The sequence below is a fragment of the Ursus arctos genome, unplaced genomic scaffold (assembly GCF_023065955.2).
Source record: "Ursus arctos isolate Adak ecotype North America unplaced genomic scaffold, UrsArc2.0 scaffold_34, whole genome shotgun sequence".
In the NCBI taxonomy this organism is placed as follows: domain Eukaryota; kingdom Metazoa; phylum Chordata; class Mammalia; order Carnivora; family Ursidae; genus Ursus; species Ursus arctos.
This window is the reverse complement of record NW_026623030.1, coordinates 21,022,866-21,048,747: the sequence shown is the minus strand read 5'-3', so window position 1 is coordinate 21,048,747 and position 25,882 is coordinate 21,022,866. Positions and strand designations below refer to the sequence as shown.

General features: G+C 53.8%; 1 protein-coding gene across 1 annotated transcript; it reads left to right on the top strand.

Moving 5' to 3' along the window:
• The first annotated feature begins 3,221 nt into the window (after positions 1-3,221).
• Positions 3,222-25,449, top strand: PLBD2 (phospholipase B domain containing 2). The gene is made up of 12 exons (XM_026514931.4): positions 3,222-3,559; positions 9,620-9,713; positions 12,463-12,621; positions 14,253-14,353; positions 14,578-14,792; positions 18,493-18,590; positions 20,681-20,841; positions 21,470-21,565; positions 21,817-21,888; positions 22,430-22,582; positions 23,142-23,304; positions 23,542-25,449. Exons 1-12 carry the CDS (start codon positions 3,270-3,272, stop codon positions 23,707-23,709), a joined length of 1,770 nt encoding a protein of 589 aa, XP_026370716.1. The 5' UTR covers positions 3,222-3,269; the 3' UTR covers positions 23,710-25,449.
• Positions 25,450-25,882: the final 433 nt, after the last annotated feature.

The window sequence follows — 25,882 nt, the reverse complement described above, 5'->3', positions numbered from 1 at the left end:
GGGTAGGCAGAGTAGGGGAAGGGCACCCTGGAAGCTTTAGAAAGTCATTTTGGGGCAAATCAAGGACCATCCTGTGATCGCGTGCCACATTCTCTCCTCTTTCACTGGCCTTCTTTCTGTTCTTCCAAGGCCAGGAAGTCTCAGAGCAGCCTGCTTCCCACATCAGGACTGTAACCACTTTCTACCTCTTGGCTAATCTCCCCCCAAACCCTGCCTTCCTCACTGTCTTCACTCCCCAGCTCAAACACCATCTGTGGCTCCCCATGCTCCCAAAGCTCACTGTCCACCACCTACCTTCAACCTACCCTTTCAAACCGCCTCCCTGTCCAATCAAAACAAAGGAACCTTGTCAAAATACTAAATCAGACCATGCCTTACTCTGCTCCAAACTCCCCTGCGGAGAAAAGTTTTGCAAATCTTTTATCTGATAAGGGACTTGTATTTAGCATCCGTACAAAACTGCTACAACTCAATAATAAAAAGGCAAAATAATGCATTAAAAACCAGGCAAGGGATCTGATTGACATTTCTCTGAATAGGCATACAGAGGGCCTGGAAGCATATTGTTTGTCATTAGGGAAGTGGGAATCAACACTCTGAGATATTACTTCACACCCCGAAGGATGGCTATGGCTTAGAAAGACAGATAATAACAAGTGTTGGAGAGGATGTGGAGAAAATGGACCCTTGTGCAGCGGTGAGAACGTAAAATAGTGCCACTGCTTGGGAAAATGGTTTGGCGGTTCCTCAAAATACTGAACATAGAATTACCATACGATTCAGTGTATTAGTCAACTCGGGCTGCCGTATCAAAGCACCTCATGGCTTATCCAACACACGTTTATTACTCACAGTTCAGAAAGCTGGGAAGTCCAAGGTCAAGGTGCCAGTGTTCTTAGCTCGGCCTCATGGGTTTTATTTAATTCAGTCACTATTATTATGCTCAAAGTGTCCTGGTTTTAACCACTGGGAGCCTTTGCATGCAGGCTCCTGCCCTTTGGATATAGCTCCATCCTTCTCTGAGTAGCTCTGTGGTTTCAAGCACAAGATGTCCCAGGCTCATCTTGTACGTTCCGTGGCTCAGCCCTGAAGTTAGCTTTTTCTCCATGGAGTCCCGACTCACTTTGGTGGATCTGGGCACAAGGTGTGCTCCTTATTGCTGGGGTGTCATTGCCCCTGGGGCTTCTAAATTGGACAGAGCAGGGGAATGTGTATGTAGATTTCTCTGTCTAAATCTGAAAAACCATGAGTTCATGCTGATACTTCCAATTCAGCCCACTGCTACAATGACCTTCCGAGACTTCTAGCTTTCCAGTATCTGTATGTCTCTCGGTGACAAACCTGGATCCCAAATCAGAATTACATTTATTCCTTTGCTCAATCTCACACTACACAGAGGATCGTTTCAGAATACCACTTTGGAAAAACAAACTCATGAGATGGAGTTTAAAATTCCTGCAGTGTGGTTCTGTGATGTATTTGAAATAAATCAACTTTGTTTGTCTCTGCTAGCATTCCTTTTTATGGATTTTCCCCATACTGTTGATTTGAATGTTTTTTAACTATGCAAAATATCAACACATTTCCAAAAGTCAAAACTGTACAGAAAGAGAACACTGTATGTTAATGATACTGGAATTTTTTTTTAAAAAAGGAAACTACAAAAAGATATCCTGATAGACATGTCATTCTGTCTCCTAACCCTTCTACTCCTTTCTCACCCACCTCCTTGAGGAACTAATTTCAGTAGTTTGGGGTTTATCCCACCTGTATTTCCTTTGCAAAAATTAGAAGATTCAAGTACATTTTATCTCCCCTTCTTTCTTACAAAAGATAGCATACCATATATACTTTTTCACACTTTGCTTTTTACAATGAACACTATGACTTAGTAATCACTCCAATCCAGTTTATAGAAAACTTCCCTATTCTCTTTTTTAACAGCTGTGTAGTACTCCATTGTGGGGTGGATCCAGTTACTCAATGACTCTCTTACATATAAGCATTAGGGTGTTTCCAGTATTTTAAAATTACGAACAATGCTGCGGTGAACAAACTTATGTGCAAATATTTAGGTGGAATTGCGGGATCAGAAGGTAAATGCATGTGAAGCTTTTTGAGACACTACCTATTTCCCCTTCATTTAGCGCACCTACCAGCCATGTATGTGTGTCCATTTCCCCAGGGTCATCAAGAGAGTATGTTGTCAAGCTTCCTAACTTTTTCTAATCCGATGGGTGAGAAGTCATTTTTTTTCAAGTTTTTTGAAAAGTGGTACAGTTTCTGTGCAGTCTTCATCCAGCTTCTCCCAAAGATAACATCCTACATAACCGAAATATAATGATCCAAATCAGGAAATTGACATTAACACCTCACTTTTAACTAAATTATAGACCTTATTCCAATCCCACTAGTTTTCACATGCATTCAAAACTTCTGGTGTATATTTCTATGAAATTTTATTCTCAATGTAGCTATAATTTGCATTTCTCTTATGGCCAACGAAGTGAGCATTTTCCGTAAGTTTAAGGATCATATTTAGATCTTTTTTTCATGAATTGTTTGTTCGTATTTTATGTCCATTTTTCTGTCTGGTTTTCACATTTCCATCCCCCCCCCAAATTTAAAGAGTTCCTCATATATTAATGATATTAGCTTTTTACCTATGATATATGCTGTAAATATTTTTTACTGGTTTGTCAGTTATCTTTTGACTTTGCTTATGGTGTTTTCCACATGCAAAAGTTACAGAAGATTTTATATAGTCAACGTATTAATCTTTTACTACATCTGAATTTAAGTCATAGTTAGAAGGCCTTTTTCCACACACAACTTATAGAGGAATTCCCCCATATTTTCTTCTATATTTGCAGTTTTATTTTTTACACATAGATGCTCATCTTTCAGGGGTTTCTATTTGTGTATGGTGTGAGGAGTGGATCCTGGATCAATTAAGTAAATATACCAAAATATTAGCAACTGATGGCAGGCACATGGGTATTTATCGCGGTTGCAACTTTTCTCAAGGTTTGACAATTTGAAAAATAAACAGCTGTGGGTAAAGTGTGTTAAGCAGTTTGCGTAGGTGAACGGAGGCACCGGTGGGGTGGGGCGTGGGCCTTTAAGATGGGCCCCGCCCACCCCGGAAGGACTCGCCCAAGCCCCGCTCCCCGCCTCGCCTCGCCTACGCCCCCGTCCACGCCGGCCCCGCCCTCCGCAGCCGAGTAAAGTCACGTGAGCCGGGCTGCGGCGCCCCGCTCCGCGCCGTCATGGCGGCCCCGATGTACGGCTCCCCGGGCGGCCGCCTGGCCCGGGCGCTGACGCGGGCACTGGCGCTGGCCCTGGTGCTGGCCCTGCTGGTCGGGCTGTTTCTGAGCGGCCTGACAGGCGCGATCCCGATCTCGGGACGCCAGTGGGGGCCCAACGGGCCGGTCCCTCCCGACTCCCGCAGCCGCTCGGTGCTCCTGGACGCCGAGACTGGCCAGCTTCGCCTGGTGGATGGCCGCCACCCGGAGGCCGTGGCTTGGGCCAACCTCACTAACGCCATCCGCGAGACCGGGTAAGGGTTGGCCGGACCTCGCGCGGGACCGGCCGGGGGAGGGGCTTGCACGGGCTCCGGGCCGGGCTCCCCCTAGGGCAGTGCCCCTGGCTCCCTGGGGGTCAGTTTCCCCGCCTCTGAGGCTGCAGCACAGCCATCGGGACCAGGTCCCTGGTTGGGTGGGGGCTAATGCAGCATCCCTCAGCTCATGGGGACCAGTCCCTCGCCTTCAGCCAAGGGTGACAGTACCTCTGTTACACTTAGAGACCAGATCCCTGCCACCCAGGCCCCAGTGCCTCCATCTGGATCAGGTCTGCGGAGCAGCCCCCCCCCCCCCAAACCATCCCCACCTCGCCTTGTGTCAAGAAGGCTGGTGATAGCTGTTCAAGAGAGAAACTCTCACTTCCTTGATTGTGGCTTACCCCATGGGTGCCAGCCTCCTGCCTCTGTTTCAGAACCAGGGCAGCAGGACTGAGCCTGGCTTCTAGGCCAGTGGGAAAACCCAGGATCCCTAAATTCATGTAGACCCAGATAGTATTTTGCTTGGGCTCTGCTCCTTCTTTCTCTCCTCCCACCTGGTCCAGGGGAAAGTTGCTTGGCCAGATAGTTGGTATGGAGCCAAGTGCTCCATCCTTGGTAGTCATGATCAGCTGTTGTGACTCTTCCTGCCTGTCTGGGCTCCCATTTCCTTGTCTGTGGCTCACATTTTGAGGATGTGCTCTGGCTGGGAGGTTGGGTGGTACCCTTCTCAGGCCCTGTACCAGGGCTTGTGCCCATTCATTCATTCATTCATTCACTCACCTGATGTACTTGGCCTTGGGGACACAGAGCTGAGCAAGGCAGGTCTCCATTCAGTGGGGGAGACAGAGAGTGCCAGAACGGTAACCCGAGTCAGTGGGAGTGGGGAAAATCTGCCTTAAAGCCTTGTCAGCAGGGCTTAGGCACTGGATTAAAGCTATGCTAGGATTCTTAGTGAACCCTAAGTCCCCCCCTTCCACCTTCCCACTGCTCCCATCCATTTTGCTGGCATGTATTAATTCCTGCAGGTCCTGGGGACATACAGGATACTGAGGACACCCCCATTTTGATGCTTTATGGTACTTGGGAGGGTATCAGATAGACAGAGATTGTGAGGAGGGGATTTGCTGCAGGCACAGGAGCTGGGTGGGGCTAATCTGGGCAGGCTCCCAGGGAGAGGAGGCCACAGGGTGGGCTGGTTATTGTCCATGGAAGGAACTAGAGCTCTGTGGCTCTGAAATCTGGTGACCCATTCTCTGCTGACTCACACGTGTTTTTGGCCCTGTTTAGGAAAGCCAAGAGGGCATGACGCATCTCTGCCTCCATGCTAGCTAGGAAGGAGGCACAGAGGGGAGGCCCAGCATGGGGAGGGGGCCTCGTCCCACTGGGCTGCGTTGCTCTGAATTATGGAAAACAGAAGTGTAGAGAGGGCTTCCTTGATGATTGTGCTGGATGGAAAACCTCTTTGTGGCCCAGCTCCTTCACTGGGTGACCTTGGGCAAATCACTTCATCTTTCTGAACCCATTTCCTCCCCTAAAGGTGAGGCTTGAAGGGAAATTCAGTGGGATCACAGAACACATCTCTGTTTGTTTACTGAAGGAAGAAATGAGTGAAAGAGAAAGGAGCAGGTGTCCTCTGCCCCCATTTTACAGTTAGGGAAACTGAGGCCTGAGGCGAGAGCCCAGGTCTCTTCATCACTTCTCATTCTCATGTCCCCTTTCCAGCATCCTTTCTGTCCAGTTGGCCCATTTAGCACTGGGTGCTGTGCTGTAGGGAGAACTGTATCAGAAGCCCTTATTTTGGGGCGCCTGGGTGGCTCAGTCGGTTAAGTGTCTGCCTTCGGCTCTGGTCATGACCCCAGGGTTCCGGGATTGAGTCCCGCATCGGGACTGCTCAGTGGGGAGTCTGCCTCTCCCTCTGTCCCTCCCCTCTGCTTATGCTCTCTCTCTCTCTCTTGCTCTCTCCCAAATAAATAAATAAAATATTTTTTAAAAAAGGAAGCCCCCATATTGGAAGCAGGGAAACTGAGGCCCTTAAGATCGACCTCTTAGAACTCACGAAACTCTGAGGTTTCCTGGCCCCCCGATCAGCAGAACCTCTGAACTGTGGGTGACTGTCTCATTTTTCAAAGGGTGGAGGCCAAGGATTTGACTCTTCCGTTTACCTGGAGTTGGGATCTCTCCTCCTTCTGTCCCCCAGAATTCACCAGGGGGGATCCTGGGATTGTCAGGATCGATTCCATGTCCTCTTTCCCCCCAGAGTCTGTCCTCTCATTTGTGCTGTGTCTGACCTTGGACCGATACTCCCCATGAAGCCTGAAACATTTAGGATTTGGTGCTTGGGCCTCACAGGTGCCCCAGGAGCCAGAGCCTGCGCCAGTGTGGTTCCGGCTTTGGTGCTGGGGAGGCTGCACCCCTCCAGCCCTACCTATCCCTCCTTCCCTGACTCCCCAGCCAGCTGCCCGACACACATCATGAGTCAGCGTGGAGTTGGGAAAGGAAGTGAGTACCAATTAAAGGGAATTATCCTCAAGAAACAGGGAACCCACTCAAATCCGCCAACTAATGAACAGCAACCCAGCCCAATAAAATGGGTAAATACCATCCCGCTGCCCCCGGAAGTCAGAAAAGGTGAGCGTGTCCCATCAAGAGTGAGGAAGGCGTGGTAACCACACGTAAGGCAGGCGGGGGGTCCGTGGTGCACCGTACCCTGGAGCAGGGCGTGGTGACTGGGGGAGGTGTGTGACCCCCTGCTCAGCACACAGCAGTGGTCTGGTTTTTCTCAAACGTGGCCTCTTGAGACCCTGGAGTCATCAGGCATTAGGCACCCTGACATAAAATCACAGTGCGGCCCATAGACTCTCCAGATTAAAAAAAAGAAAGAAAAAGAAGATTGGAGAAACAAATCAGTGTTGCCAACTTTTTATTTTTGTCAAGTGAGTACATTAAAAACCAAACAACAGCATTTATTGACCTCTGTCAATTTTATCTCATAAAAGGTCGGCTATTTTAGAACCAAGTAAGCAGGAAGGATGTGTTCTTTAATAGAGAACAGTCTAATGGGTACATTTAACTTTAGAAACGCTTGTCGGTGGTTTTCTTTTGACCAGGGATAGGGATGGAGTTTCGCAAAGTTGTCAGTCGGCACAGCGGTGAGGGAATCTAGAGGCCGTTTACCCAAGTTCAGGCGTCCCCATTTTACAGATGGGGGAGCCGAGGCTGGAAGGACCAGGAAATGTAGTATGGAGCAGGGTTTCACGTTCACTATCAGAGAGATCTAGGCTTGTATCTTCACCTGCCTCATCTCTGTGGCGAGAATGGTGAGAACCTTGCAGGGGTGGGGGGGTGAGGAATCATTTGATTAGGCTTAGGGACTGAGGCAACGCAAGGATCCTCAGAGATCAGCCCCAGGGGCTCCAGCACTGAAGTCTGGTGGCTTGGATGGGAATGTCCCCCACCCAGAGTGTTCTGGAAAGATAAGTGGAAACCCATCCATCTGGGTTTTCTGAGGACTCAGGCAAAGTGAATAAAACCCATCTAAATGGAGTCTCCCCACTTGCCCTTTGGAACAAGGCAGCACACAAGGAGATGGGGGTGGGTGGTGATTGTTAGACAAATAATTAACTTTTTGTGGTAAAAAAAAAAAAAAATCCCAGTAGTTTAGAAAAGTCAGACAGGATGTGTGAGGTAAGTCCCCCCATATATAACCACTGTTAGCTCTTTCTTCCAGAACTTTCTCTGCATAAATAGGCCTAAGTGTGCATGCATATGCGTAAGCATTGGTATGCGTGTGTGCATGCGTGCTTGTGTAAAATGCCTTCACACGCAGGTTATCCTGAGTCTACCGTTCATCCTTCTCTGATCTTTTTGTTAAATGTTGTCTCTGATATCTTGTCAGCACATGGCACCCCTTTCTCATCAGAGCAGTTGCCCTGTTTTGTCATTACCTGCTTACATGCCACCCGTCACCCCCGCATTAGCCTTGGGATGGCCAGGCCTGAATGTCATTCACTTTTGTGTACCCTGGGCGTCTGGCACCTGCTAGGCTCTCAAAATGGCTTGCTTGCCGAAAGTATCAGGTGAGCGTGTTTTGATCGTCTTTTCCTCTCCAGAGTCTAGGCCACAGCTGTTCTTGCCCTGGAGCTCTCAGGTGGCATGTTGGCCACTTCCCCATGAGAACGTCCTGGCGGAGAGCCTCTTCAGAGCCTCTCAGAGGCTTGAGCCTCTTCCCGGTTTCAGAGCCTCTTCCCGGTCTCATTAGCGTCTTTCTGGTGCCCCTTATTTTCTTCGTGGAAATTGCCTTAACAGATGTTTGTCCCCGAGTTACAGAAGCCACGTGGGCAAATAGTTTTGTGTCCTAGGAGCAAGGGTGAAATGCAGAACCATAAAGGAAAAGATGGATAGATTTGCCTGTGCAAAAAACCCGAAAACCTCTATCTGGCAAAAGCAAAAGCAAAAAAATCAATTCAATCAATTAAAATACAAACATATTTTCAATATTAGTGACAAGCAAAGGGCTATGTGTACATAGAGAACGTCACAAATCAATATGAAAAGATAAACACGGTGGCAGAAAGTGAGTAAAGCACTTGAACCAAAGAACTGTAAGTGACCAATAAAAATTTAAAAACAAGTGTAGGGGCACCTGGGTGGCTCAGTCGGGTAAGCGTCAGACTCTTGATCTCAACTCAGGTCTAACTCTCAGGGTTATGAGTTCAAGCCCCGCATTGGGTGTGGAGCCTACTTTAAAAATTAATAAATACATTAATTAAATTTAAAAAATTAAAAGAAGTATAGTTGAACTCATTAAAAGAATTATAATTAGAACAACACGATTGCATTTTTCAACCATTGCCTTGGCAAAGATGAGAACGATTGCTAGAAGTCATGCCAAGCCTGGGAGTGGGCGGACAGTGTCCGTCGTGGTGAGGTGGTCTCCAGCCCAGCCTGGTTGTGGGCTTGTAGCACTGGCCTCACCCAGGCGCTAGGTAGAGATACAGGGTCTCGGGCCCTGCCCCAGACCTCCTGATCAGAATCTGCCTCTGAACCGGGTCTTCAAGTGCCGTGGATGCCCGTCAGAGTTGGGGAAGTGCTGCTTCCCGGAAGGAGTGGGAGCCAGTCTGCGTGGAATTGAATCCCGGCTCTGCCCTTTGCCTGCTCTATAACTGTTGGCAGTTGTAACAGCTAGTGTTGGGCAACAGTGCTGTGTAACGAACCACCTGCCAAAGCCACTGGCTTCAAAAATAACTGCTTGTCCTCATGGATCTAGGGGGCATCCAGGGCAGCTCGGCTCATGCCATGGGTCTGCAGAGCTGGTCTGCTCCTTGTTTCTCTCCTGCTCCTGAGAGCAGCGGCCTGGCCAGGGCATGTTCTCCCAGCACTGGCAAAGGCATAAGAGGGCGCGCGGAAACAAAGGAGGCCTCTCAAAGGCTAATCTTACACCTGGCATACGCTCCTTCCCATCCATATTCCATTGGCCAGAGCAAGTCATATGACTGAGCCCCGCTCAATGGGGCTGGGGAAGGACTTGGCCATGGGTAGGAGGGACCGTAGAGCCACATGGCAGGGGGCACAGATAGGGAGGAGGGGCAGCAGCCAGGCTTCCACGGCACTTAGGGATCTCTGTGCCTTAATTTCTTCCTCTTCTGTACTACGGGGAATAACAGTGCCTGCCTGGGGCATCGTGGGATTGCCACGAGAGTGGAATGGGTTAGTAGACGAGAAGTGACTAGAATGTCACCTGGCCCAGAGGAAGCCCTCAGTTGACACTGGCTGGTATGATGGTGGGGGCCGGGACGTGGATTAGTACAGCTTTCGGGGGGGCGGCTGTTTGTCAGTGATTATTAAAGTTAAAAATACCTGTGCCCTCTGACCCAGCAACTCCACTTCGAGGGGGATTTGGCCTGACTAGTGCACACAGACAGACGGACGGCCATTCACGTGAATGGCAGTTCCTCAGTATGTCTTTTGTGGTTTAACACTGGAGATGGCCGCGTGCCCAGCCCAGGGCTGGCTCTGCATGTGCCCCCGTGCTGACCAGGCGTCGCTCTCCTCCCCGTCTAGGTGGGCCTTTCTGGAGCTGCGCACGAACGGCCGCTACAATGACAGCCTGCAGGCCTACGCCGCGGGCGTGGTGGAGGCCTCTGTGTCGGAGGAGGTAAGGGCCAGACGGGGGAACCTGGGACTCCTGCCTCCCACCCCACCCAGCGTGCGCCCCAGGGAGCTTGGAAACGTCTGAGGGGAGGTGCGTGCAGGGTGGGCTCCCTGCTCCACCCCCAGCCCTCCGCGTAACTGGGCAGCAGGAGCTCACGTGCATTCTTTAGAAACTGAGGCTACGTACTGTTTGATGCATATGAAGGATACAGGACATGTTCCAGGTCACGAAGCACAGCAATAACACGAACACCCAGACTAAAACGTCCGGTGTCACTGATCCCTCTGAGGCCCCCTTCCCAGCCCTGCCCCCAGAGGCACCGTCACCCTGAATGTGACTTCCGTTCATTCGTTCATTCATTTATATTGAGATATAATTCACATACCTTAAAACTCACTATTTTAAAATGTACAATCCAGTGGTTTTTCGTACATTCACAGCATTGTGCAGCCATCACCACTACCCAATTCCAGAACATTCTCATCGCCCCAGAAAGAAACACCATACCCATCCCTCCCTTCTCTCCCTCACCGCGCCCCCTGGCAACCATGAATCTACCCTCTGTCTCCATGGGTTTGCCGATTCTTGACATTTCATGTGTCCACCTTCTTTTTCTCAGCATCCTGTTTTCAAGATTCATCCCTGTTCTAGACTGTGTCAGTCCTTCACTCCTTTTTGTGGCCAAATAATACTGTCTTGTGTGGCCGGACCACATTTTATTTATCCACGCATCTGTGGATGGACGCTTGAGTCATTTCCACTCTCTTACTTTTGTTAAACTAGTTCTACGACACGTGCTGAAACCTCAGACAACATACTGGTTTGCGCTACTTGATTTGGGGCTTTAGGAAAGTGCTAGCATCAATCTCAGAAGGCGGCCCATATCAGAAGTGGGTGAGACTTCGCGGTGACAGCCCGTCTCCCACGGCGTGGGTGGCGGTGTGACACGCACTTGGGAGAGTCATTTGGCAGTGGTAGCCTTGAGCCCGCACATGCCCTAGGGCCGCTGAGTGCCGTATGATAGAGCTTCGGGAAGGAATCAGCAACATGGACGCCTCCCGGATGCTGGCTGCTGAGGGGGAAAGATGACTGCACACAGGGGGCGCCCCTATAAAACTCACGCTCCTCATTCCGACAGCAGGCAGCCGTTTTGGACATCCGCTTGGGACCTTGATGTCTGGGGAGCTGCTCAGACGCTGGGCCAGGCCGGTGCTGTTTGGGGCGCGGTGATGAGGCGGGAGTCCGTGTCTCATGGGGCCCCTAGCCTGCCAGGAACACTGAAGCCAGGCCCCAGGGGCTCTCCTGTGAGGAAACCCAGACACACGTGCCAGGCTCGTGCCAGGAGCCTGGCCCACATTCTCTCCCTCAGCCTGCACACCAGCCTCCCTGCCCCACTGAGGGAAGCATGACTGCCCCACTGAGGCTCAGAGAGGTGAACTCACTTACCTGGGGTCACACAGCCAGTCAGCAGAGGAGCCAGGATTCAAACCCAGCTCTGTCCAACCAGAGTCTCTGTTTCTAAGCGTTTTGCTCTGCCGCCTCCCCCACTGGCCCGGGAGCGTCTCGTGAGTGGTGATTGTGTCCTGTCCCCAGCTGTGTCCCCCGCACCCAGGCCAGAACCTGGTATAGGACAGGCACTTGGGAAATGCTTCTGGAAGTATTGGAAAGCTGCATGGAGGAAGTGGCATCATTTTGAGGCCTTGAGGGCAGAGGAGAATTTGAATGTGTTTCAGGGAGATGGCAATGGAGCAGGGGTCCCTGAGCGATCAATCTTTGGGTACCGGGTGCTACCACAATCCCCTCACTGCCCTGTATGTCTTGCGATTATTTCCAGTGTGGCGAGGGGTGTGGCTGGAAGTTAACCCGCCAGCCTTGGCCCCGTGAGGTCCGTGCTTTGGGAAGTTACAAATCCACACCTTTCCAGGGTTCAAATCTTGACTCTTTGATTGCCTAGAGGACTCTGGCTAAGTCAGTCACCTGCCCGTGCCTCGGTGTCTTCAGCTTGAAAGCGGGGGTGGTGAGGGTGGCACTTTCCTTCCAGAGTTGCCGTGATGTTTGCATGGGTCCATTCATACAGAGTGCCATTCATGTGAGCTCTGGGCGACGGACCACGTCCCCATAGCGCCACAAGATAGGGGACGTGCCTCCCCCTGCTGGAATGCCAGCTGGGTGGATTTGGGATTCCGGGCCAGGCCTGGCTGACCTTGGCCAGGCTCACCCATGCTTCCCCAATCAGCTGGCGGGGCAGCTGGGTGGCTTCGAATGGTCTCCACGCGTCTGGGGGTTGACTGTCTGTCAGCTGGGGTGACAGGGCCGATGGGGCCGACGTGGTCTCGAACCTGCCAGCAGGCCAGCCTGGGCTTGTTCATGTGACACCAGGCCGGGAGGTGTGGAAGGCCCCTCGAGGGCTGGTTGAACTGGGCTGGCATTCACTTGCACGATGTCAGTTGTGAGTTTCCTGCCGTGCCCTCGGGGCTTAGGGCAGGACGCGGTAGGGCGCGAACGTGGTAGTTTGTTGACTGAGCGAATACGTCCATGGCTTGGGGTCTCCAGTAACAGAGGAGGCACAGTCTAGGGCCTGACGGGACACGAGCAGGGCCTCGTGCGGAGGAGGGCCAGCGTGAGCAAAGGTGCGGAGGGGGCCTCAGCAGGGCACCGTGGTTCTCCGCGGCCTGGATAGGGGTGAAGAGTCAGCCCGAGTGGGGAGCCCGGCTCTCCCACCCCTACCCTGCCCGCCGTGCCTGCCCCACAGCTCATCTACATGCACTGGATGAACACGGTGGTGAATTACTGTGGCCCCTTCGAGTACGAAGTCGGTTACTGCGAGAAGCTCAAGAGCTTCCTGGAGACCAACCTGGAGTGGATGCAGGAGGAGATGGAGCGGCACCAGGGCTCTGCTTACTGGCATCAGGTGGGTGCGGCCCCCCTGCCCTGTGGGTCTGCTCTGGGGACCTGCCCCTGCTCCGGCTGCTGCCGTCCCGGCTGGCTGGCTGCCCGTCTCCCAGGCCTCTTCCCCAGCCCTTCCCCCCTCTCCCTTCCTCTCTCCTTCGTCTATCCACCCACCCACCCATCAGTCCCCCCTCCCTCCCTGTCTCCCCTTCCTTCCCACCCAGCCCCCCGTGTGTCTACTGTGTCAGCACACATACCACCCACAGGCTTATCTGTCTTCCTCTCTCTTCCTCTCACCCATCTGCCAGCCCTGCCCATCTTAGGCCACTTCTCAGTTCTCCCACCAACCACCCCCCAACCGTTGACATACCCCATTTGGCTGCCTGTCCATCTCCCTGCCCACCGTCTACCCGTCTGTCCACTGCCCCCACACACATGTTTCCCATTCACTTGCCCAGCTGTCTGTCTGACCAGCCACCTTGTCTGCTTCATTCCCCACCTTCCTCCTGGCCATCGGCCATCGAAGCACCTGTCGGTGTCAGTCTGTCCATCCGTAGCTCCGTCACGGCTGCTCTGTCTCCCCATCTGGAGCCGCCCCATTCCGTGGGGATGATGTCCTCGCTCCTTTTGCACCCTGTCCATCCCCAGCTTCGTCTCTTGCTGACCTCCTCGCTCTGTGGTCCAGCCTCCCTGACCTCCTGGTTCCTCGAACAAGATGTGTTACCTCTTGCCTCAGGGCTTAGGACCTGCTGCCCCTTCTGCCCAGAGCACTTCCTCTTCCCCCCACCCCTCACCTCTGTCCCGTCCCCACACTTCCCTGTGGTGCTCTAGTGAGGGCCTCAGAGTCTGTCTGCAGCGAGACTCGAGCCCCCCGAGGACAAGGCGGGGACCACATCTGCTTTGTTCAGCACAGCCTCCCCAGCGCCTAGCACAAGGGCCAGCACACAGTAGGTGCTTTACATGTAAAGTTGGTTGAATGTTTACTGATAGAAGAATGGATCTGTCTTGTCCTGTCTGCCCATCCAGTCTGCGCACCCGACTAGACATCTGTCCTTCTGTCCCCCCTGCCATCCACCTGGACGATTGCTTCTCTGTCCTTCCCTCCCTCCTACATAACTTCGTGGCCATGCAGCCATCTCTCAGTGCTGCCTGACTGTTCGTCCACGTGTCTTAGCTTTTTGTTCATCTGCCCATCCCACTTGCAGATGCGAACAAAGTGCCTGGTATATACCCAGAGCTGACCAAGGCCGCACGGGGGACACAGCGATGACCTCCCTAGTTAGCAGGGGCGGTGACCATGGGGAGAAGTCAGCTACTGAGACATGTGCCCTGAGGCAGCAGTACAGCCAGGAGCTGAGCTCAGAAGAGGGAGCAGTTGGCATTGGGTCAGGGCTGGCCGGGAGGCTTTCTGGAGGAGGTGGCTTTGAGTTCTTACGGGGGGGCTATTTAGGTTGGCAGAGGGAAGAAACAATTAACTAAGTGATGGCAAGACAGTGCTTGGCACAGAGGGCTGGGTACTGGGTAAGGGGGGTCAGGGCTACCTGGGTCCCTCCTGCCCTGTCTGGATCCCCAGACCAGAGCCCCTCCCATTGCAGGAGAAGGCGTGAGCCCCCGGGGGGAGAGGCCTCACCCCGTCTGTGCCCCTCCCCCTAGGTGCGGCTGACCCTCCTGCAGCTGAAAGGCCTCGAGGACAGCTATGAAGGCAGTATGACCTTTCCAACTGGGAGGTTTACCATCAAGCCCTTGGGGTTCCTGTAAGTGCCACTCCCAGAGCGGACAGGGTAGGGGAGAGGGCCATGCACCTTATCGCCAGGCAGACCTGGGCTCCAGTCCGGGTTCTGCCACCTCCTGGCCCGGCCTCGGACCGCTCACCTAGCTTCCGGAGCCTCAGCTTGCTCCTCTGTGAAAGGGATGTGGAAACGCACTCCCGGCAGGGCAGGCAGGCCTGGTAACCCTGTGGCACCCCCGCCCTCCTCAGCCTGTTGCAGCTCGCCGGGGACCTGGGAGACTTGGAGCCCGCCCTGAATAAGACCAAGAGCAAGCACGTTATGGGCTCCGGCTCTTGCTCTGCCCTCGTCAAGCTGTTGCCTGGCCACACGGACCTCCTGATCGCCCACAACACCTGGAGCTCCTACCAGAACATGCTGCGTGTCATCAAGAAGTACTGGTTCCAGTTCCGGGAAGACCCGCAAGGTGGGTGGACGTGGGTGTGTCTGTGTGGGCACAGTACGGGGGGGAAGGGGTGCGCCCAGAGCTGTGGGCCTTGGCCCCGTGCACCCCGTCCAGCCGCTCTAGGAGTCCATCTTATTGCTGACATTTTTGTTTCCTTTTAGTTCCTTTTCACTAGGTGTATCGGTTCCCTGTTGCTGCGAAACAAATCACTCCAAATTTGAAACAACAAAAGCTTGAAACACAACCGTTTATTTTTGCTCAACATGTCTGTGGGTCAGCCGGACGGTTTGGTTATGCTGGGCCAGGCCTGGCTGATCTTGGCTGGGTCGCTGATGCTTGGCTCAGCCAGGGTGAGCTGGTTGACCCAGGATGGCCTCATCTGCGTGTCTGGGGGTGGCTCTCCGCTGGGTGTTGGGGCAGCTGGGCTGGCTCAGGCTTATTCGTGTGACATCTGGGCAGGGCAGTGTGGAAGGGCTCTTGAAGGCTGATTGAAACGGCCGCGACATTCTGTTGCTCAGAGCAAGTCAGGTGACCAGCTCGCATTTGAGAGGTGGGGAAACAGAGCCCAGCATTTGATGTGAGGGATCGCAGGGTCACACCGCAGATGGTAGGGGTGCAAGCACGGGAAGAATTATATCGGACGCTCAGTGCAAACACTCAGCTACACAAGGAATGCATGAGTACGCTCTTCCTGTCGAATGTGGGAACTTTGCAGCTAAGGCCCCAGTACCCCAGCAGGGCTTCCCCCTCCGATCGCTGCCCCAGCGTCCACCCCAGAGGTAGCCACTGCCGAATGTTTGCACTGCCTCCTTCTTGGAAACTTAAAAATTGAATGTTGCCAGGAGGTGGCGAGGGGGTGGGGAAACGTATACCCTCGTCCTCTGCTAATGGGAGTACCGGGTGGCGCCGCCACTTTGAGGACGAACCCAGCCAGTAGCTAATACAGTTCAAAATCTGTCACTCCCGTGGTCCAGCAATTCTTGGCTCAGATCTGCCCCTAGAGAAACATTTCAACTTCTGCATAGAAATGGTGTACAAGGATGTCACTACAGGAATGTTGGGAAACAGCCTAATGCCCGTTAGCGTAAGTAAATTTCTGCGTTGACACGTGTGCAGAGAAGCGTGCACATCACACGTGTGCAGCTGGAAGTGGCATATTGCCCACACCTGTGTGTAGCACCCACACTGAGAAACAGAACATCCCCAGCCCCCCCGAAGCTGCTCTCCTGGCCCTTTCCAGGCACGTATCCCCACCCAGCATAATCTCCATCTGCCTCTCACGGCGCGGAGGGGATGTGCCTGATTCTGCGTGTCACGTGCATAGACACAGCGCGTGCTCGCTTGTGTCTGACTTCTCTCACGTAGCGCCGCGCCTGTGAGGTTCACCCGTGGTGCTGTTTGTAGCCGCGGGTCTCATGGTCATTGCTATGGATCCATGAACATTGTAGTATCTTCTGACAAAAGCCTGCGGAAGGGGGCGTCCGGCTGGCTCAGTCGGTAGAGCGCGTAACTCTTTGATCTCGGGGTTGTGAGTTGGGCCCCGTGTTGGGAGTAGCGAGTATTTAAACAAAGAAACAAAAACCTACGTAAGTTACACACATATGGTATAGGAAATTGGAAAATACACTTAAACCTTCATATACCATCGAAATCACTTGAACACCCCATAACCCACAGGAGATAATTTCTGTGAATATTTGGTTCTGTTTTTTTTCTAGACTAGAATGTACCTTATTTTTCCATTTGTTTTAATTGATTTTTATCATGCTAGTAATACATGAATACATTCTTGCTGACACAAATTCCAGCAATGCAGGTGAAGAAAGACCTCTCTTGTAATACCCTTCTCCCAAATTCCGGATCCTTCTCAGAGGATACCTGCTGCCATTTTGGTTTGGATCCATCTAGATTTTTTTGCACTAGATGCACTTATATTGTGTATATATGAACCTTGTTTTTATTTTTTAGTTAATAGGCTATTTTTTAGAAAAGCTTTAGGCTTACAGATAAATCGAGTAGATAATACAGAGTTCCCACATACCTCGCCGCTCCTTTCTCCTGCTATAAACATGTTGCATTGGTGGGGTACGCTCGTTACAATTGACCTACCAATGTCGGTACGTTACTGTCAATGGAAATCCATAGTCGGCATTCCAGATCACTCTGAATAGTATGGTCGTGCGGATTTTGGTCAACGCACGATGATAGGTATCCACTTTATGGTAGTATACAGCAGTTTCACTGCCCTAAACGGTTTGCTTTCTGTTGTTGTTGTTGTGTTTTTTTTTTCAAAAATAAATAAGACCATACCGTATGGATTGTTTGCAGCTTGGGCCCTTTGCTCAACAGCTGGCCTTGGAGAATTTTGGATATTGCCACGTTCAGTCCAGCTTTTAACAGCTGATGTTAAACTTCTAACTAGTTCTCCACTGGGGGTTTGGGCCACGTCCAGGTCTTTGGTGTTTCAGTCGGTGCTGCGGCAAGACAAGTGAGTCCCCAAGGGAAAACTGTAGGTTAAAAGATGGACATAAGTAGGGGCGCCGGGGTGGCGCAGTCGGTGAAGCGTCCGACTCTTGAGTTCGGCTCAGGCTGTGATCTCAGGGTTGTGAGATGGAGCCCTGCGTCAGGCTTTGCACTGAGCACAGCGTCTGCTTGTCGCTCTCCCTCTGCTCCTCCCCCCACTTGCTCTCTCTCTCAAATAAATAAAATCTTAAAAAAAAAAAAAAAAAAAACAGAGGGGCGTAATTAGCGGCGCCTGGGTGGCTCAGTTGGTTAAGTGTCCAACTCTTGATTTCAGCCCAGGTCTTGATCTTGGGGTTGTGAGTTGAAGCCCAGCATTGGGCTCCTCACTGGGTGTGAAACCTACTTAAAAAAATAACAATAAACAAGATGGGCATAATTAAACATTTTAGGCTCTGGATACATGCAGCCAGATTGCCTCCAAAAGTGGCTGGTCCAGTTCACACTTGGCCACAAGTCTGTGAGTGTGTCCGCTTTCCCTCAGCCTTGTCAGCACTGGGTGTTACGTTCATTTCAATTTCTGCCATTCTGATGGGTGATAAATGACATCCTGGGCTGTGCTCCCCCCCCCAACCCATGGCTATAAACACACCTTTAGGATGTATATGGGGGGGGTCTGGACCAACACATGCAGTCATGTGACCACCACTCAGTAAAGACGGAGAACATTTCTGTCCCCCCGAGGCAGTTCCCTGTGCCCCTTTGTAGTTATTCCTCAGGCAACCACTCTTCTTGTTTCTTTCCCATTAGGTTAGTTATGCCTGTTCTAGAAGAAAATATAAATCTGCACTGATTTTTAAAAATTTCTGGTAGTAAAAAAAAAGAAAATTCTGGTTGTTTATTTATGTATTGGTTTATTTATTTTATTGAGGTGAAAGTCACACAACATAAGGTGAACCATTCTAAAGCGAACAATTCCCCGGCATTTAAAACATCCACAGCGTTGTACGGCCACCACCTGCATCTAGTTCCCAAACACCTTCATCACCCCAGAAGGAAACCCCAGGAAGCAGTCACTCCCCAGTCCCCTTTCCCGCCAGCCCAGTTTGCTAAAATACCAGAATGGATAGAGGCTCCCCCAAGGTCCGCTGCTGCCCACCTGGAGGCTCCGGCTCTTGGGTTGGGGTGCGGGGGGGGGTCCCCAGGCGGGCTTGTCTGACCTGCACCCCCGCCCCCTGCCGGGCTCACTCTCCCCCCGCAGAGAACTCTCCCCTGGCTCCCGGCAACAAGGTGGTCTTCTCATCCTATCCCGGCACCCTCTTCTCCTGTGATGACTTCTACATCATGGGCAGTGGGCTGGTGAGTGTCCCTCCCATGTGGCCTTTCTCCCCCGGGCTGGGTGTCACCCAGCAGTTCTGGGCAGGTGGGTGGATGCAGGCCACCCCCCATCCCACGCTGGAGCCTCTTCTGCTGTGGTACTTGGACTACTGGGGAGGGGCGGGTGGCTTCTTACAAGCAGATTCCCAGTCCCCCCGGGGGCCGCCAAGTCCTGCAGCCTCCCCGGACTCTGCATTCGGAACCAGCTCTTCATCAGTCGCTGCTCTTGGGGGCCCTTGACCTTGACCTCAGTGACCCCGTTTGGCTGTCTTTAGCATAAGCCATCCCTCTCTCCACACTTGCTGTTTCTCATCCTGCCTCCCCTCCTGCCTTCCTCAAACTCCCTCTAACCCGGCCAGGGTTTCTGAATAAGTGTTGTTTACAATGTGTTGTTTTTATCGGTTTTCCTGGCTGGGGTCCAGGCTCATTTAGAAATCTGTTCCTGGCACCCCTCGCTGGGGCATTGAGCCCTGAGATTGCAACACGTGGAGGAGAAGAAAACACCGCTCTAAAAAATACCCTCCAAGCAGAAGGTGCCAGTCTCCCTGTGGGAGCGGCGACAAGGGGCTCTTTCCTTCTCTGCTACCTTCTGAGAGAATTGGGGGGCTTAGTCCCCTGAAATGGGGAAAGAGGCATGAGAGGGCCAGGTGTAGGTGAGGGGACCCCTTGCAGCAGTCCGGCTAGGGAAAGGAGGGGACAGTCTGGGGAAGGACAGCTGAGGAGGTCTCACCCGGTCACCTGGGAGGGGTCCCGGCAGGAAACATCCCTTCCATCGGGGTCTTTCACTGTTTGTGCCACAGACCCCTTTGACAGCCTGGGGGGCTGTGAACCCCTTCCCAGCATAACATTTTCAGATGCGTAAACCAAAATACACGGGATCATAAAGGAAACCAGTGATACTGAAATATGTTTAGCGAAATACCACATAAATAACATTCTCGTATCATCGATGCGCTGTTTTGTTAACTGACAACATAGCAACGTCTGGGAGCCGGTGTGCTAACTACCATAATTTCGAAGGAATAGGGAGCGTAAATGATGTTTTGGGATAGGGGCAGCCCTGTCCTGTGGTGGGAACACATCTGAGTTCTGTTGGTGACGGTCTCCAGTACCCCTCACGTCACGGCGGTGGGTCACCTGTGCTCGCGATGCGAGGAGATGCTGAGTTCCAGTTTGGTGGCGGTGGGAATGAAGAGGTGGTGTTTTCCCCTCCAAGTCTTCAGACTCCCTGAGTGCTACCCCAGGTTCAGAACTCCCCCGCCCTGAGAGGGGAAACTGCCTTCCAGGGCTTTCTAGGCTGCGCTGATCTGAACCCCGGCCATGGCTTTGGATGCTGGTTGAGGGACAAGGAAGGGACAGGCTGGAAGGAGTGGACGAAGGTGTTGCCACCTGGGCATTGCTCTCAAGAGGCTTACTTTCCAGATTTTTCTTTCAAACATCACATTTATGGCTGTGCTATTGTTTAGCTGGTTTTTTGGCTTTGTATGAAGGAGGAGGAAGCGTGCTAACATCCTGCTATAGAGGAACCAGCATTGATTTAAGAACTGGAAGTTTGGTGGTCAAATCTTGGCCCATCCACTTATCAGACATGACCTTTGGCACGTCTCTTAGCTTCTTCAGGCCTCAGTGTACTGTGCTTTTCCCAGGAGGGCTGTAAGAGGTCAGTGAGGCTGTGGTAGTCTACCAGTCTACCCCACCCCTACCAGGCTAACGGCCTCAAGCCACCCGACTTTCCCTGCAAAACTGCAAGGAAAGGGTAGAAATGGGACACTGTCTCCCCAGGGAAAGAGTTGAGTGACATGGTTGGGGGAATTGGGTCCATAAGGAGCACCACCTTGGGCTCTCCCAGGGTCTGTTCCCCAGGGCAAAGCGGGGTGCATGATTGTGAATCCCTGTTGGCGCTCAGCCAGGGAACCAGTGAGGAGTGTGTACCCAAACCAGCACATGAGGTTTTAAAAAACTGGAATCAGTGTATGGACCATGATTGATGCAGCACTGCCACTTGGTGGCAGCATGCCCCGGTTCTAAGTCAGGGGGCCCTTCCATGCAGTGCCCCCTCGGCCCTCCCACAGGTGACACTGGAGACCACCATTGGCAACAGGAACCCGGCCCTCTGGAAGTATGTGCAGCCCAAGGACTGTGTCCTGGAGTGGCTGCGTAACGTGGTGGCCAACCGCTTGGCCTTGGATGGGGACGCCTGGGCAGACATCTTCAAGAGGTTCAACAGTGGCACGTGAGTGGGCTCCTGGCACTGCGGCCTCCTCACTCAAGAAATGGACCAACCTCCCCGCTAACAGTCAGAGCCCAGGGACCTGACGTGGCACCAGGGCCACATGCCCCACACCCCTGCAGAGCCCTCTCATGGCACCTACTGGAGTTGGAAGGTGTCTTAAAGTCTTCTCCCTTGTTTTAGACTTAGGGAAGCTGGGGCTTTGCCTCTTTTCTGCAGGCTCTTCCTTCCAGGGAAAGGCCCCCAGAGGGAGGCCAGGACGAGAACTTGGGGTTTGGGGGCTTCAGAGATGGGAGGGCCATCTGAGCAAGTGGGCATGGGTCAGTGGGGGCCCTGTGAGCCAGAGACACTGGAGCTGGGTAGTGTAGGGTCTTAGAACGTCAGGCTAAAGAACTGAACTTTATTCCAAGAAGCATTAGGGAGGCATAGACTTCTCTGGAGCAGACAGACAGCATGCTGGGAGCCGAGGACACCTGGTCAAGCTGCAGTGTCAGGGCGACAGTCAGATGGCAGGACACCCCGCCATGCCACCCCTTCCCCTTGATTCCTTGTGGTGCAGGGGACTCGGGCAAGGGGCAGTCTGGGGCAGTGACCCCAAGGTGTGTTCAGTCCTCCTTCCTTGGGCGTGCAGGTACAACAACCAGTGGATGATCGTGGACTACAAGGCATTCATCCCTGGCGGGCCCAGCCCTGGGAACAGGGTGCTCACCATCCTGGAGCAGATCCCGTGAGTGCCCTGGGAAGGAAAGCAGGGACCTGCCTAGGGAAAAGTCTGGAGGCATGCTGGAATGTGTGTGGGAAGGTGAACCTCTAAGGAAGGCCAGGTGGGAGGGGGAGGCAGCCTCTGACTGGGGGAAAAGATCCAGGACCTAATGTGCCTCTGGGCAATAGGGAGCCATCAAGGGTTCTTGAGCAGGGCAGTGCCCACAGGTGCCCCTTTTCTCACCGGTCTTGCCCCATCTCTCTTCTTGGTCCCAGGGGCATGGTGGTGGTGGCCGATAAGACCTCAGAACTCTACCAGAAGACCTACTGGGCCAGCTACAACATACCGTATGTCCCCACCCCCTGCTTCACCCCTATTCAGTTCTCTGTGCTGGTCAGGGGTCCATCCCTGCATGATCTTTTCAACCCACAGAGCAAAGAAACCACCCTGGCCTTTCTCTGGCCGGGAAAGCCCTGCCAATTTGAGGGCACAGTGGTGGGACTTAGGTCTGCGCCCACAGCAGGGTGATGAGGGGTGGCCAGGCTCAGGTGCCGACCCCTGCCGTGGCTCCCCCACTGCGTACCAAATGAGAGATTTGGTCCTTACAACCACCGCATGGTAGCCACGGCCCCTGTTCCCATTTCACAGACGAGGAAACTGAGGCCTCCAGCCTAACTTTCCCCAGGCACATTCCCCAGCTGTCCAGCAGTGAAGTCAGCTTGGACCGCAGAGCCTAAGCTTGGCCACCCCCCAGCATACACAGAAGACGTGACTATCGCTGTCCTGTCGTGGTTGTTAGTGATAATGTCGTGCTGTGGCCGCCCCTCCACCTCCCCGGCCAAGGCCAGCGTGGGCAGAGTGGCGAGTGACCGTCCTTATCCCCCACAGGTACTTTGAGAGTGTGTTCAACGCCAGCGGGCTGCAGGCCCTGGTGGCCCAGTACGGGGACTGGTTCTCCTATGATGGCAGCCCCCGGGCGCAGATCTTCCGGCGGAACCAGTCGCTGGTGCATGACTTGGACTCCATGCTCCGGCTCATGAGGTGCGTGGGGGAGCACGAGCCCTGAGCCCCGCAGAGCTTTCCGTGCACTCCACTGGTGCCCGGGTAAACCTCGCCACGAGCCCAGGGGTTCACAGGGTGGCGGCTGACCGTAACCACACGTGAAGGGGAGGGTGCTGACCCGCTGCTGAGCGGCCACCCGGTGCTGGCCACCGTGCTCGGTCCCGGAGGAATGGCACAAAGCAGGGAGCAGCCTGGCTGTGGGAGATGTGAACTCCGTCGAGCACTCACACTGATGTGGGTGCGGAGCGAGGACGGCCTGAGCCCCCAGAACTGCGATGAAGGGGCAGGATGGGGTGTCTAGCCTGGGTCGGGGATGGGGGGGCCCTGAGGGGCCCTGGAGGAAGGGCTGCCTGAGCAGATGTGAGGACGGGCATAGATGATGAGGTGAAGGGTGAGGGAAGCCCTGGGCTGGGGCGGGGGGCGGGGGGGCGGGAGCTGGGCGTGTGAAGCCAGGTGCCTTGTTTCCGGGTCTGCTACCACCGGGAGCTCGGCCTCCCCTTCCCAGCACGCCTGATGTCCCCTCCCTTCCCACGTCCAGGTACAATGACTTCCTGCATGACCCCCTGTCACTGTGCAAAGCCTGCAACCCCCAGGCCAACGCAGAGAACGCCATCTCAGCCCGCTCTGACCTGAATCCAGCCAACGGCTCCTACCCTTTCCAGGCCCTGTACCAGCGCTCCCACGGGGGCATAGACGTAAAGGTGCTGCCCCGCCCCGGGCCTGGGGGCAGGGGATGGGCTTAGATGCCGTCATCGCTGTGGGGGACGGGGTGGGGGGCTGGTGGTGAAGGCTGGGGTCAGAGCAGATGGTGGGGTGGGGGGCAGGGTCAGCATGGGGCTGTGGGTGGGGTCAAAGGGCTGGGGTCAGGGCCCTCTGGATTGGGGCAGCTCAGAGCCTAGCCCAGGCTGGTGCTCAGTGACCTCTGCCCTGGCCCCCAGGTGACCAGCATGGCACTGGCCAGGGCCTTTCACATCATCGCGGTCAGTGGCCCTACGTGGGACCAGCTGCCCCCGTTCCAGTGGAGCTCCTCACCCTTCAGCAGCCTGCTGCACATGGGCCAGCCTGACCTCTGGAAGTTCTCGCCCATCGAGGTCTGGTGGGACTGAGTCTCCTTCTCTGCCCTGCTGACCCCCAGTGGGGCCACCCACCAGCCACCACCCTGACCTCCTGCCCGCTCCCTCTGTGGGCTTCGTCCCCTGCTGTACCCAGATCGGGGACCTGGGTCTGCCAGGTTCACTCTCGTTTGGGTCATCTCCTGGGTGGGACACGGGGCCCAGTGGGGCCCAGAACTGACTCGTTCACTCCCCTTAAGTGAGGGAGTGCCTCCCCTGTCCCCTGCCATTCTGCATCTCTCTCTCTACTCTGTCTGCTTCTCTCTTTCTCCTATGCTGGGGCCCTGTCCTCATGCTGCCCCCTCTTGAGGGTTTGGGAGGGGTCCTTGGATGGGGTTTGGGGCCACTGGGAGCAGGAGGGGACCATTCCAGTTCCTGCCTCCCAGTGTCATTCCTGCTGGTAGCTCTGGGACTTGTGGGGTTTCGGCCTGAGACCTGGGCATTGCGTCTGGGTGGCATCGGTCTTTCTGTCTCCTAGCCCCAGCCACTCTGCTCCCTCAGGAAGCAGCCCCCTTGTTCCCACTCTGGACAGATTCCCTGAGGACAGAAACTTGAAAACAAACAAAAACCAAAGTTTCTGGTGACTTGTGGCTGGAGGGGCCTTCAGGGGCAGACAAGAGTGTCAGCCGCTATGCTGCAGCCTCATGTCCCCTGCCCCCGGCTTGGGCTTGCCCCAGCCTCAGGGCGCTGCCCACAGCTCCCCTGCTGTAGGAACCAAATTGCAGGCTGTGCTGCCATTAAATGAGAGGCCGTGGCCCCTGTGCTGTGCTTTTTCTCCTCTCTGGTTTGGGTTCTGCACCATCTACCCATGCGTTCTCCTTTCCATTCTTCTGTCCACTCATCTGTCCATTTATTCATCTGCTAACCCACCTACCCATTGTCCATCTGCACTGGCTTCCATCCATCCATCCATCTACTCATCTGTCCATCCAGCCATCCACCCACCCAACCACGCATCCATTCACCTATTCCCCCATCCACCCGTCCATTCACCTATCCGTCCGTCCGTCCATCCATCCATCCATCCATCCATCCACCCATCCATCCATCCACCCATCCATCCATCCATCCATCCATCCACCCACTTATCCATCCATCCATCCATCCATCCATCCATCCATCCATCCATCCACCCATCCATCCATCCATCCATCCATCCATCCACCCATCCATCCATCCACCCACTTATCCATCCATCCATTTGTCCTTCATCCATAGATCCGTTTTCCGTCCACCCACCTGTTCATCTGTCATCCATCCATCCACGCATCCACCTATTCATTCATCTATATCCATCTGTCCGTCCATTCATCCATCCATCCGTCCGTCCATCCAGATGTTCTTAAGCACTTTGTTCTGGGTACTATCCCAGGGCCTTGTTAACCAACAAGACTTTCCCAAGTTCCACTGTAGGATACAGGTCAACACAAAACAGAGGCTGTCACCGTCTGATCTTAGCCAGCTGGTTGACCCCAGGCCTCCACGCCTCAGCTCTTAGGGGGACAGAGGGGTCTGCCTTGCCTTTTTGGGGGGTTTTGTGCTAACTCGGGCGGGACAGGCGAGCTGGAAGCAATCCTATTCTGGGTAGCTTTTCCTGAACTGAGCACTACTTAGCCCCACCCTGTCCCCCAGGAAGAATTCTGGGGCCAAGGGGCTGATGGTTTGCTGTCCCTGCCAGCCTGTCCTTGATGTCCCATCTCCTATAAAATACATGTCTGTCCCTCCTGGCTGGAAGTCAGTGGAGAAGCCTGTGTCTGGGGTGGGTTTGACTCTCCCCTGAATCTCACAGCCCCTGCTGTTTGTCGGGGTGGGTAGGGGTTCTGCAGGCCCATGTGGATCTGCGTCAGATCCTGAGGGGCTAGAGGGGTCTCAGGCTTCACTCGGAACTTGGGGGTTCAGGGAATCACGTGGGGCTGCTATGGCTGGTGTGCTGGTGTCCCTTCCCAGACCTCGAGGAGTCCCGGCAGGCCCTCTTCTGTTTCCGTGTGCTGGTGTCAGCACACGCTTTCCTTGGAGGGCAGACTTTCATGTCTGAGACGGTTTGCATGGCACTTCAAGGCCACTCCTTCCGAGTCCCTGAGATGGGTGTCCGTTGTCAGTTTACACACCCCCGGAGATGGGGGGCTCACTACTCTGCTCCCAGTGGTTCTGTGATCAGGCCATTCCG

What these genes read in the sequence shown, in the direction of transcription:
- PLBD2 (XM_026514931.4), top strand. Translation starts at nt 3,270, where the DNA reads ATGGCGGCCCCGATGTACGGCTCCCCGGGCGGCCGCCTGGCCCGGGCG. An exon ending in AACGCCATCCGCGAGACCGG is followed by an intron (nt 3,560 to 9,619) that starts GTAAGGGTTGGC and finishes CTCCCCGTCTAG; the next exon opens with GTGGGCCTTTCTGGAGCTGC. An exon ending in GTTCCGGGAAGACCCGCAAG is followed by an intron (nt 14,793 to 18,492) that starts GTGGGTGGACGT and finishes CTCCCCCCGCAG; the next exon opens with AGAACTCTCCCCTGGCTCCC.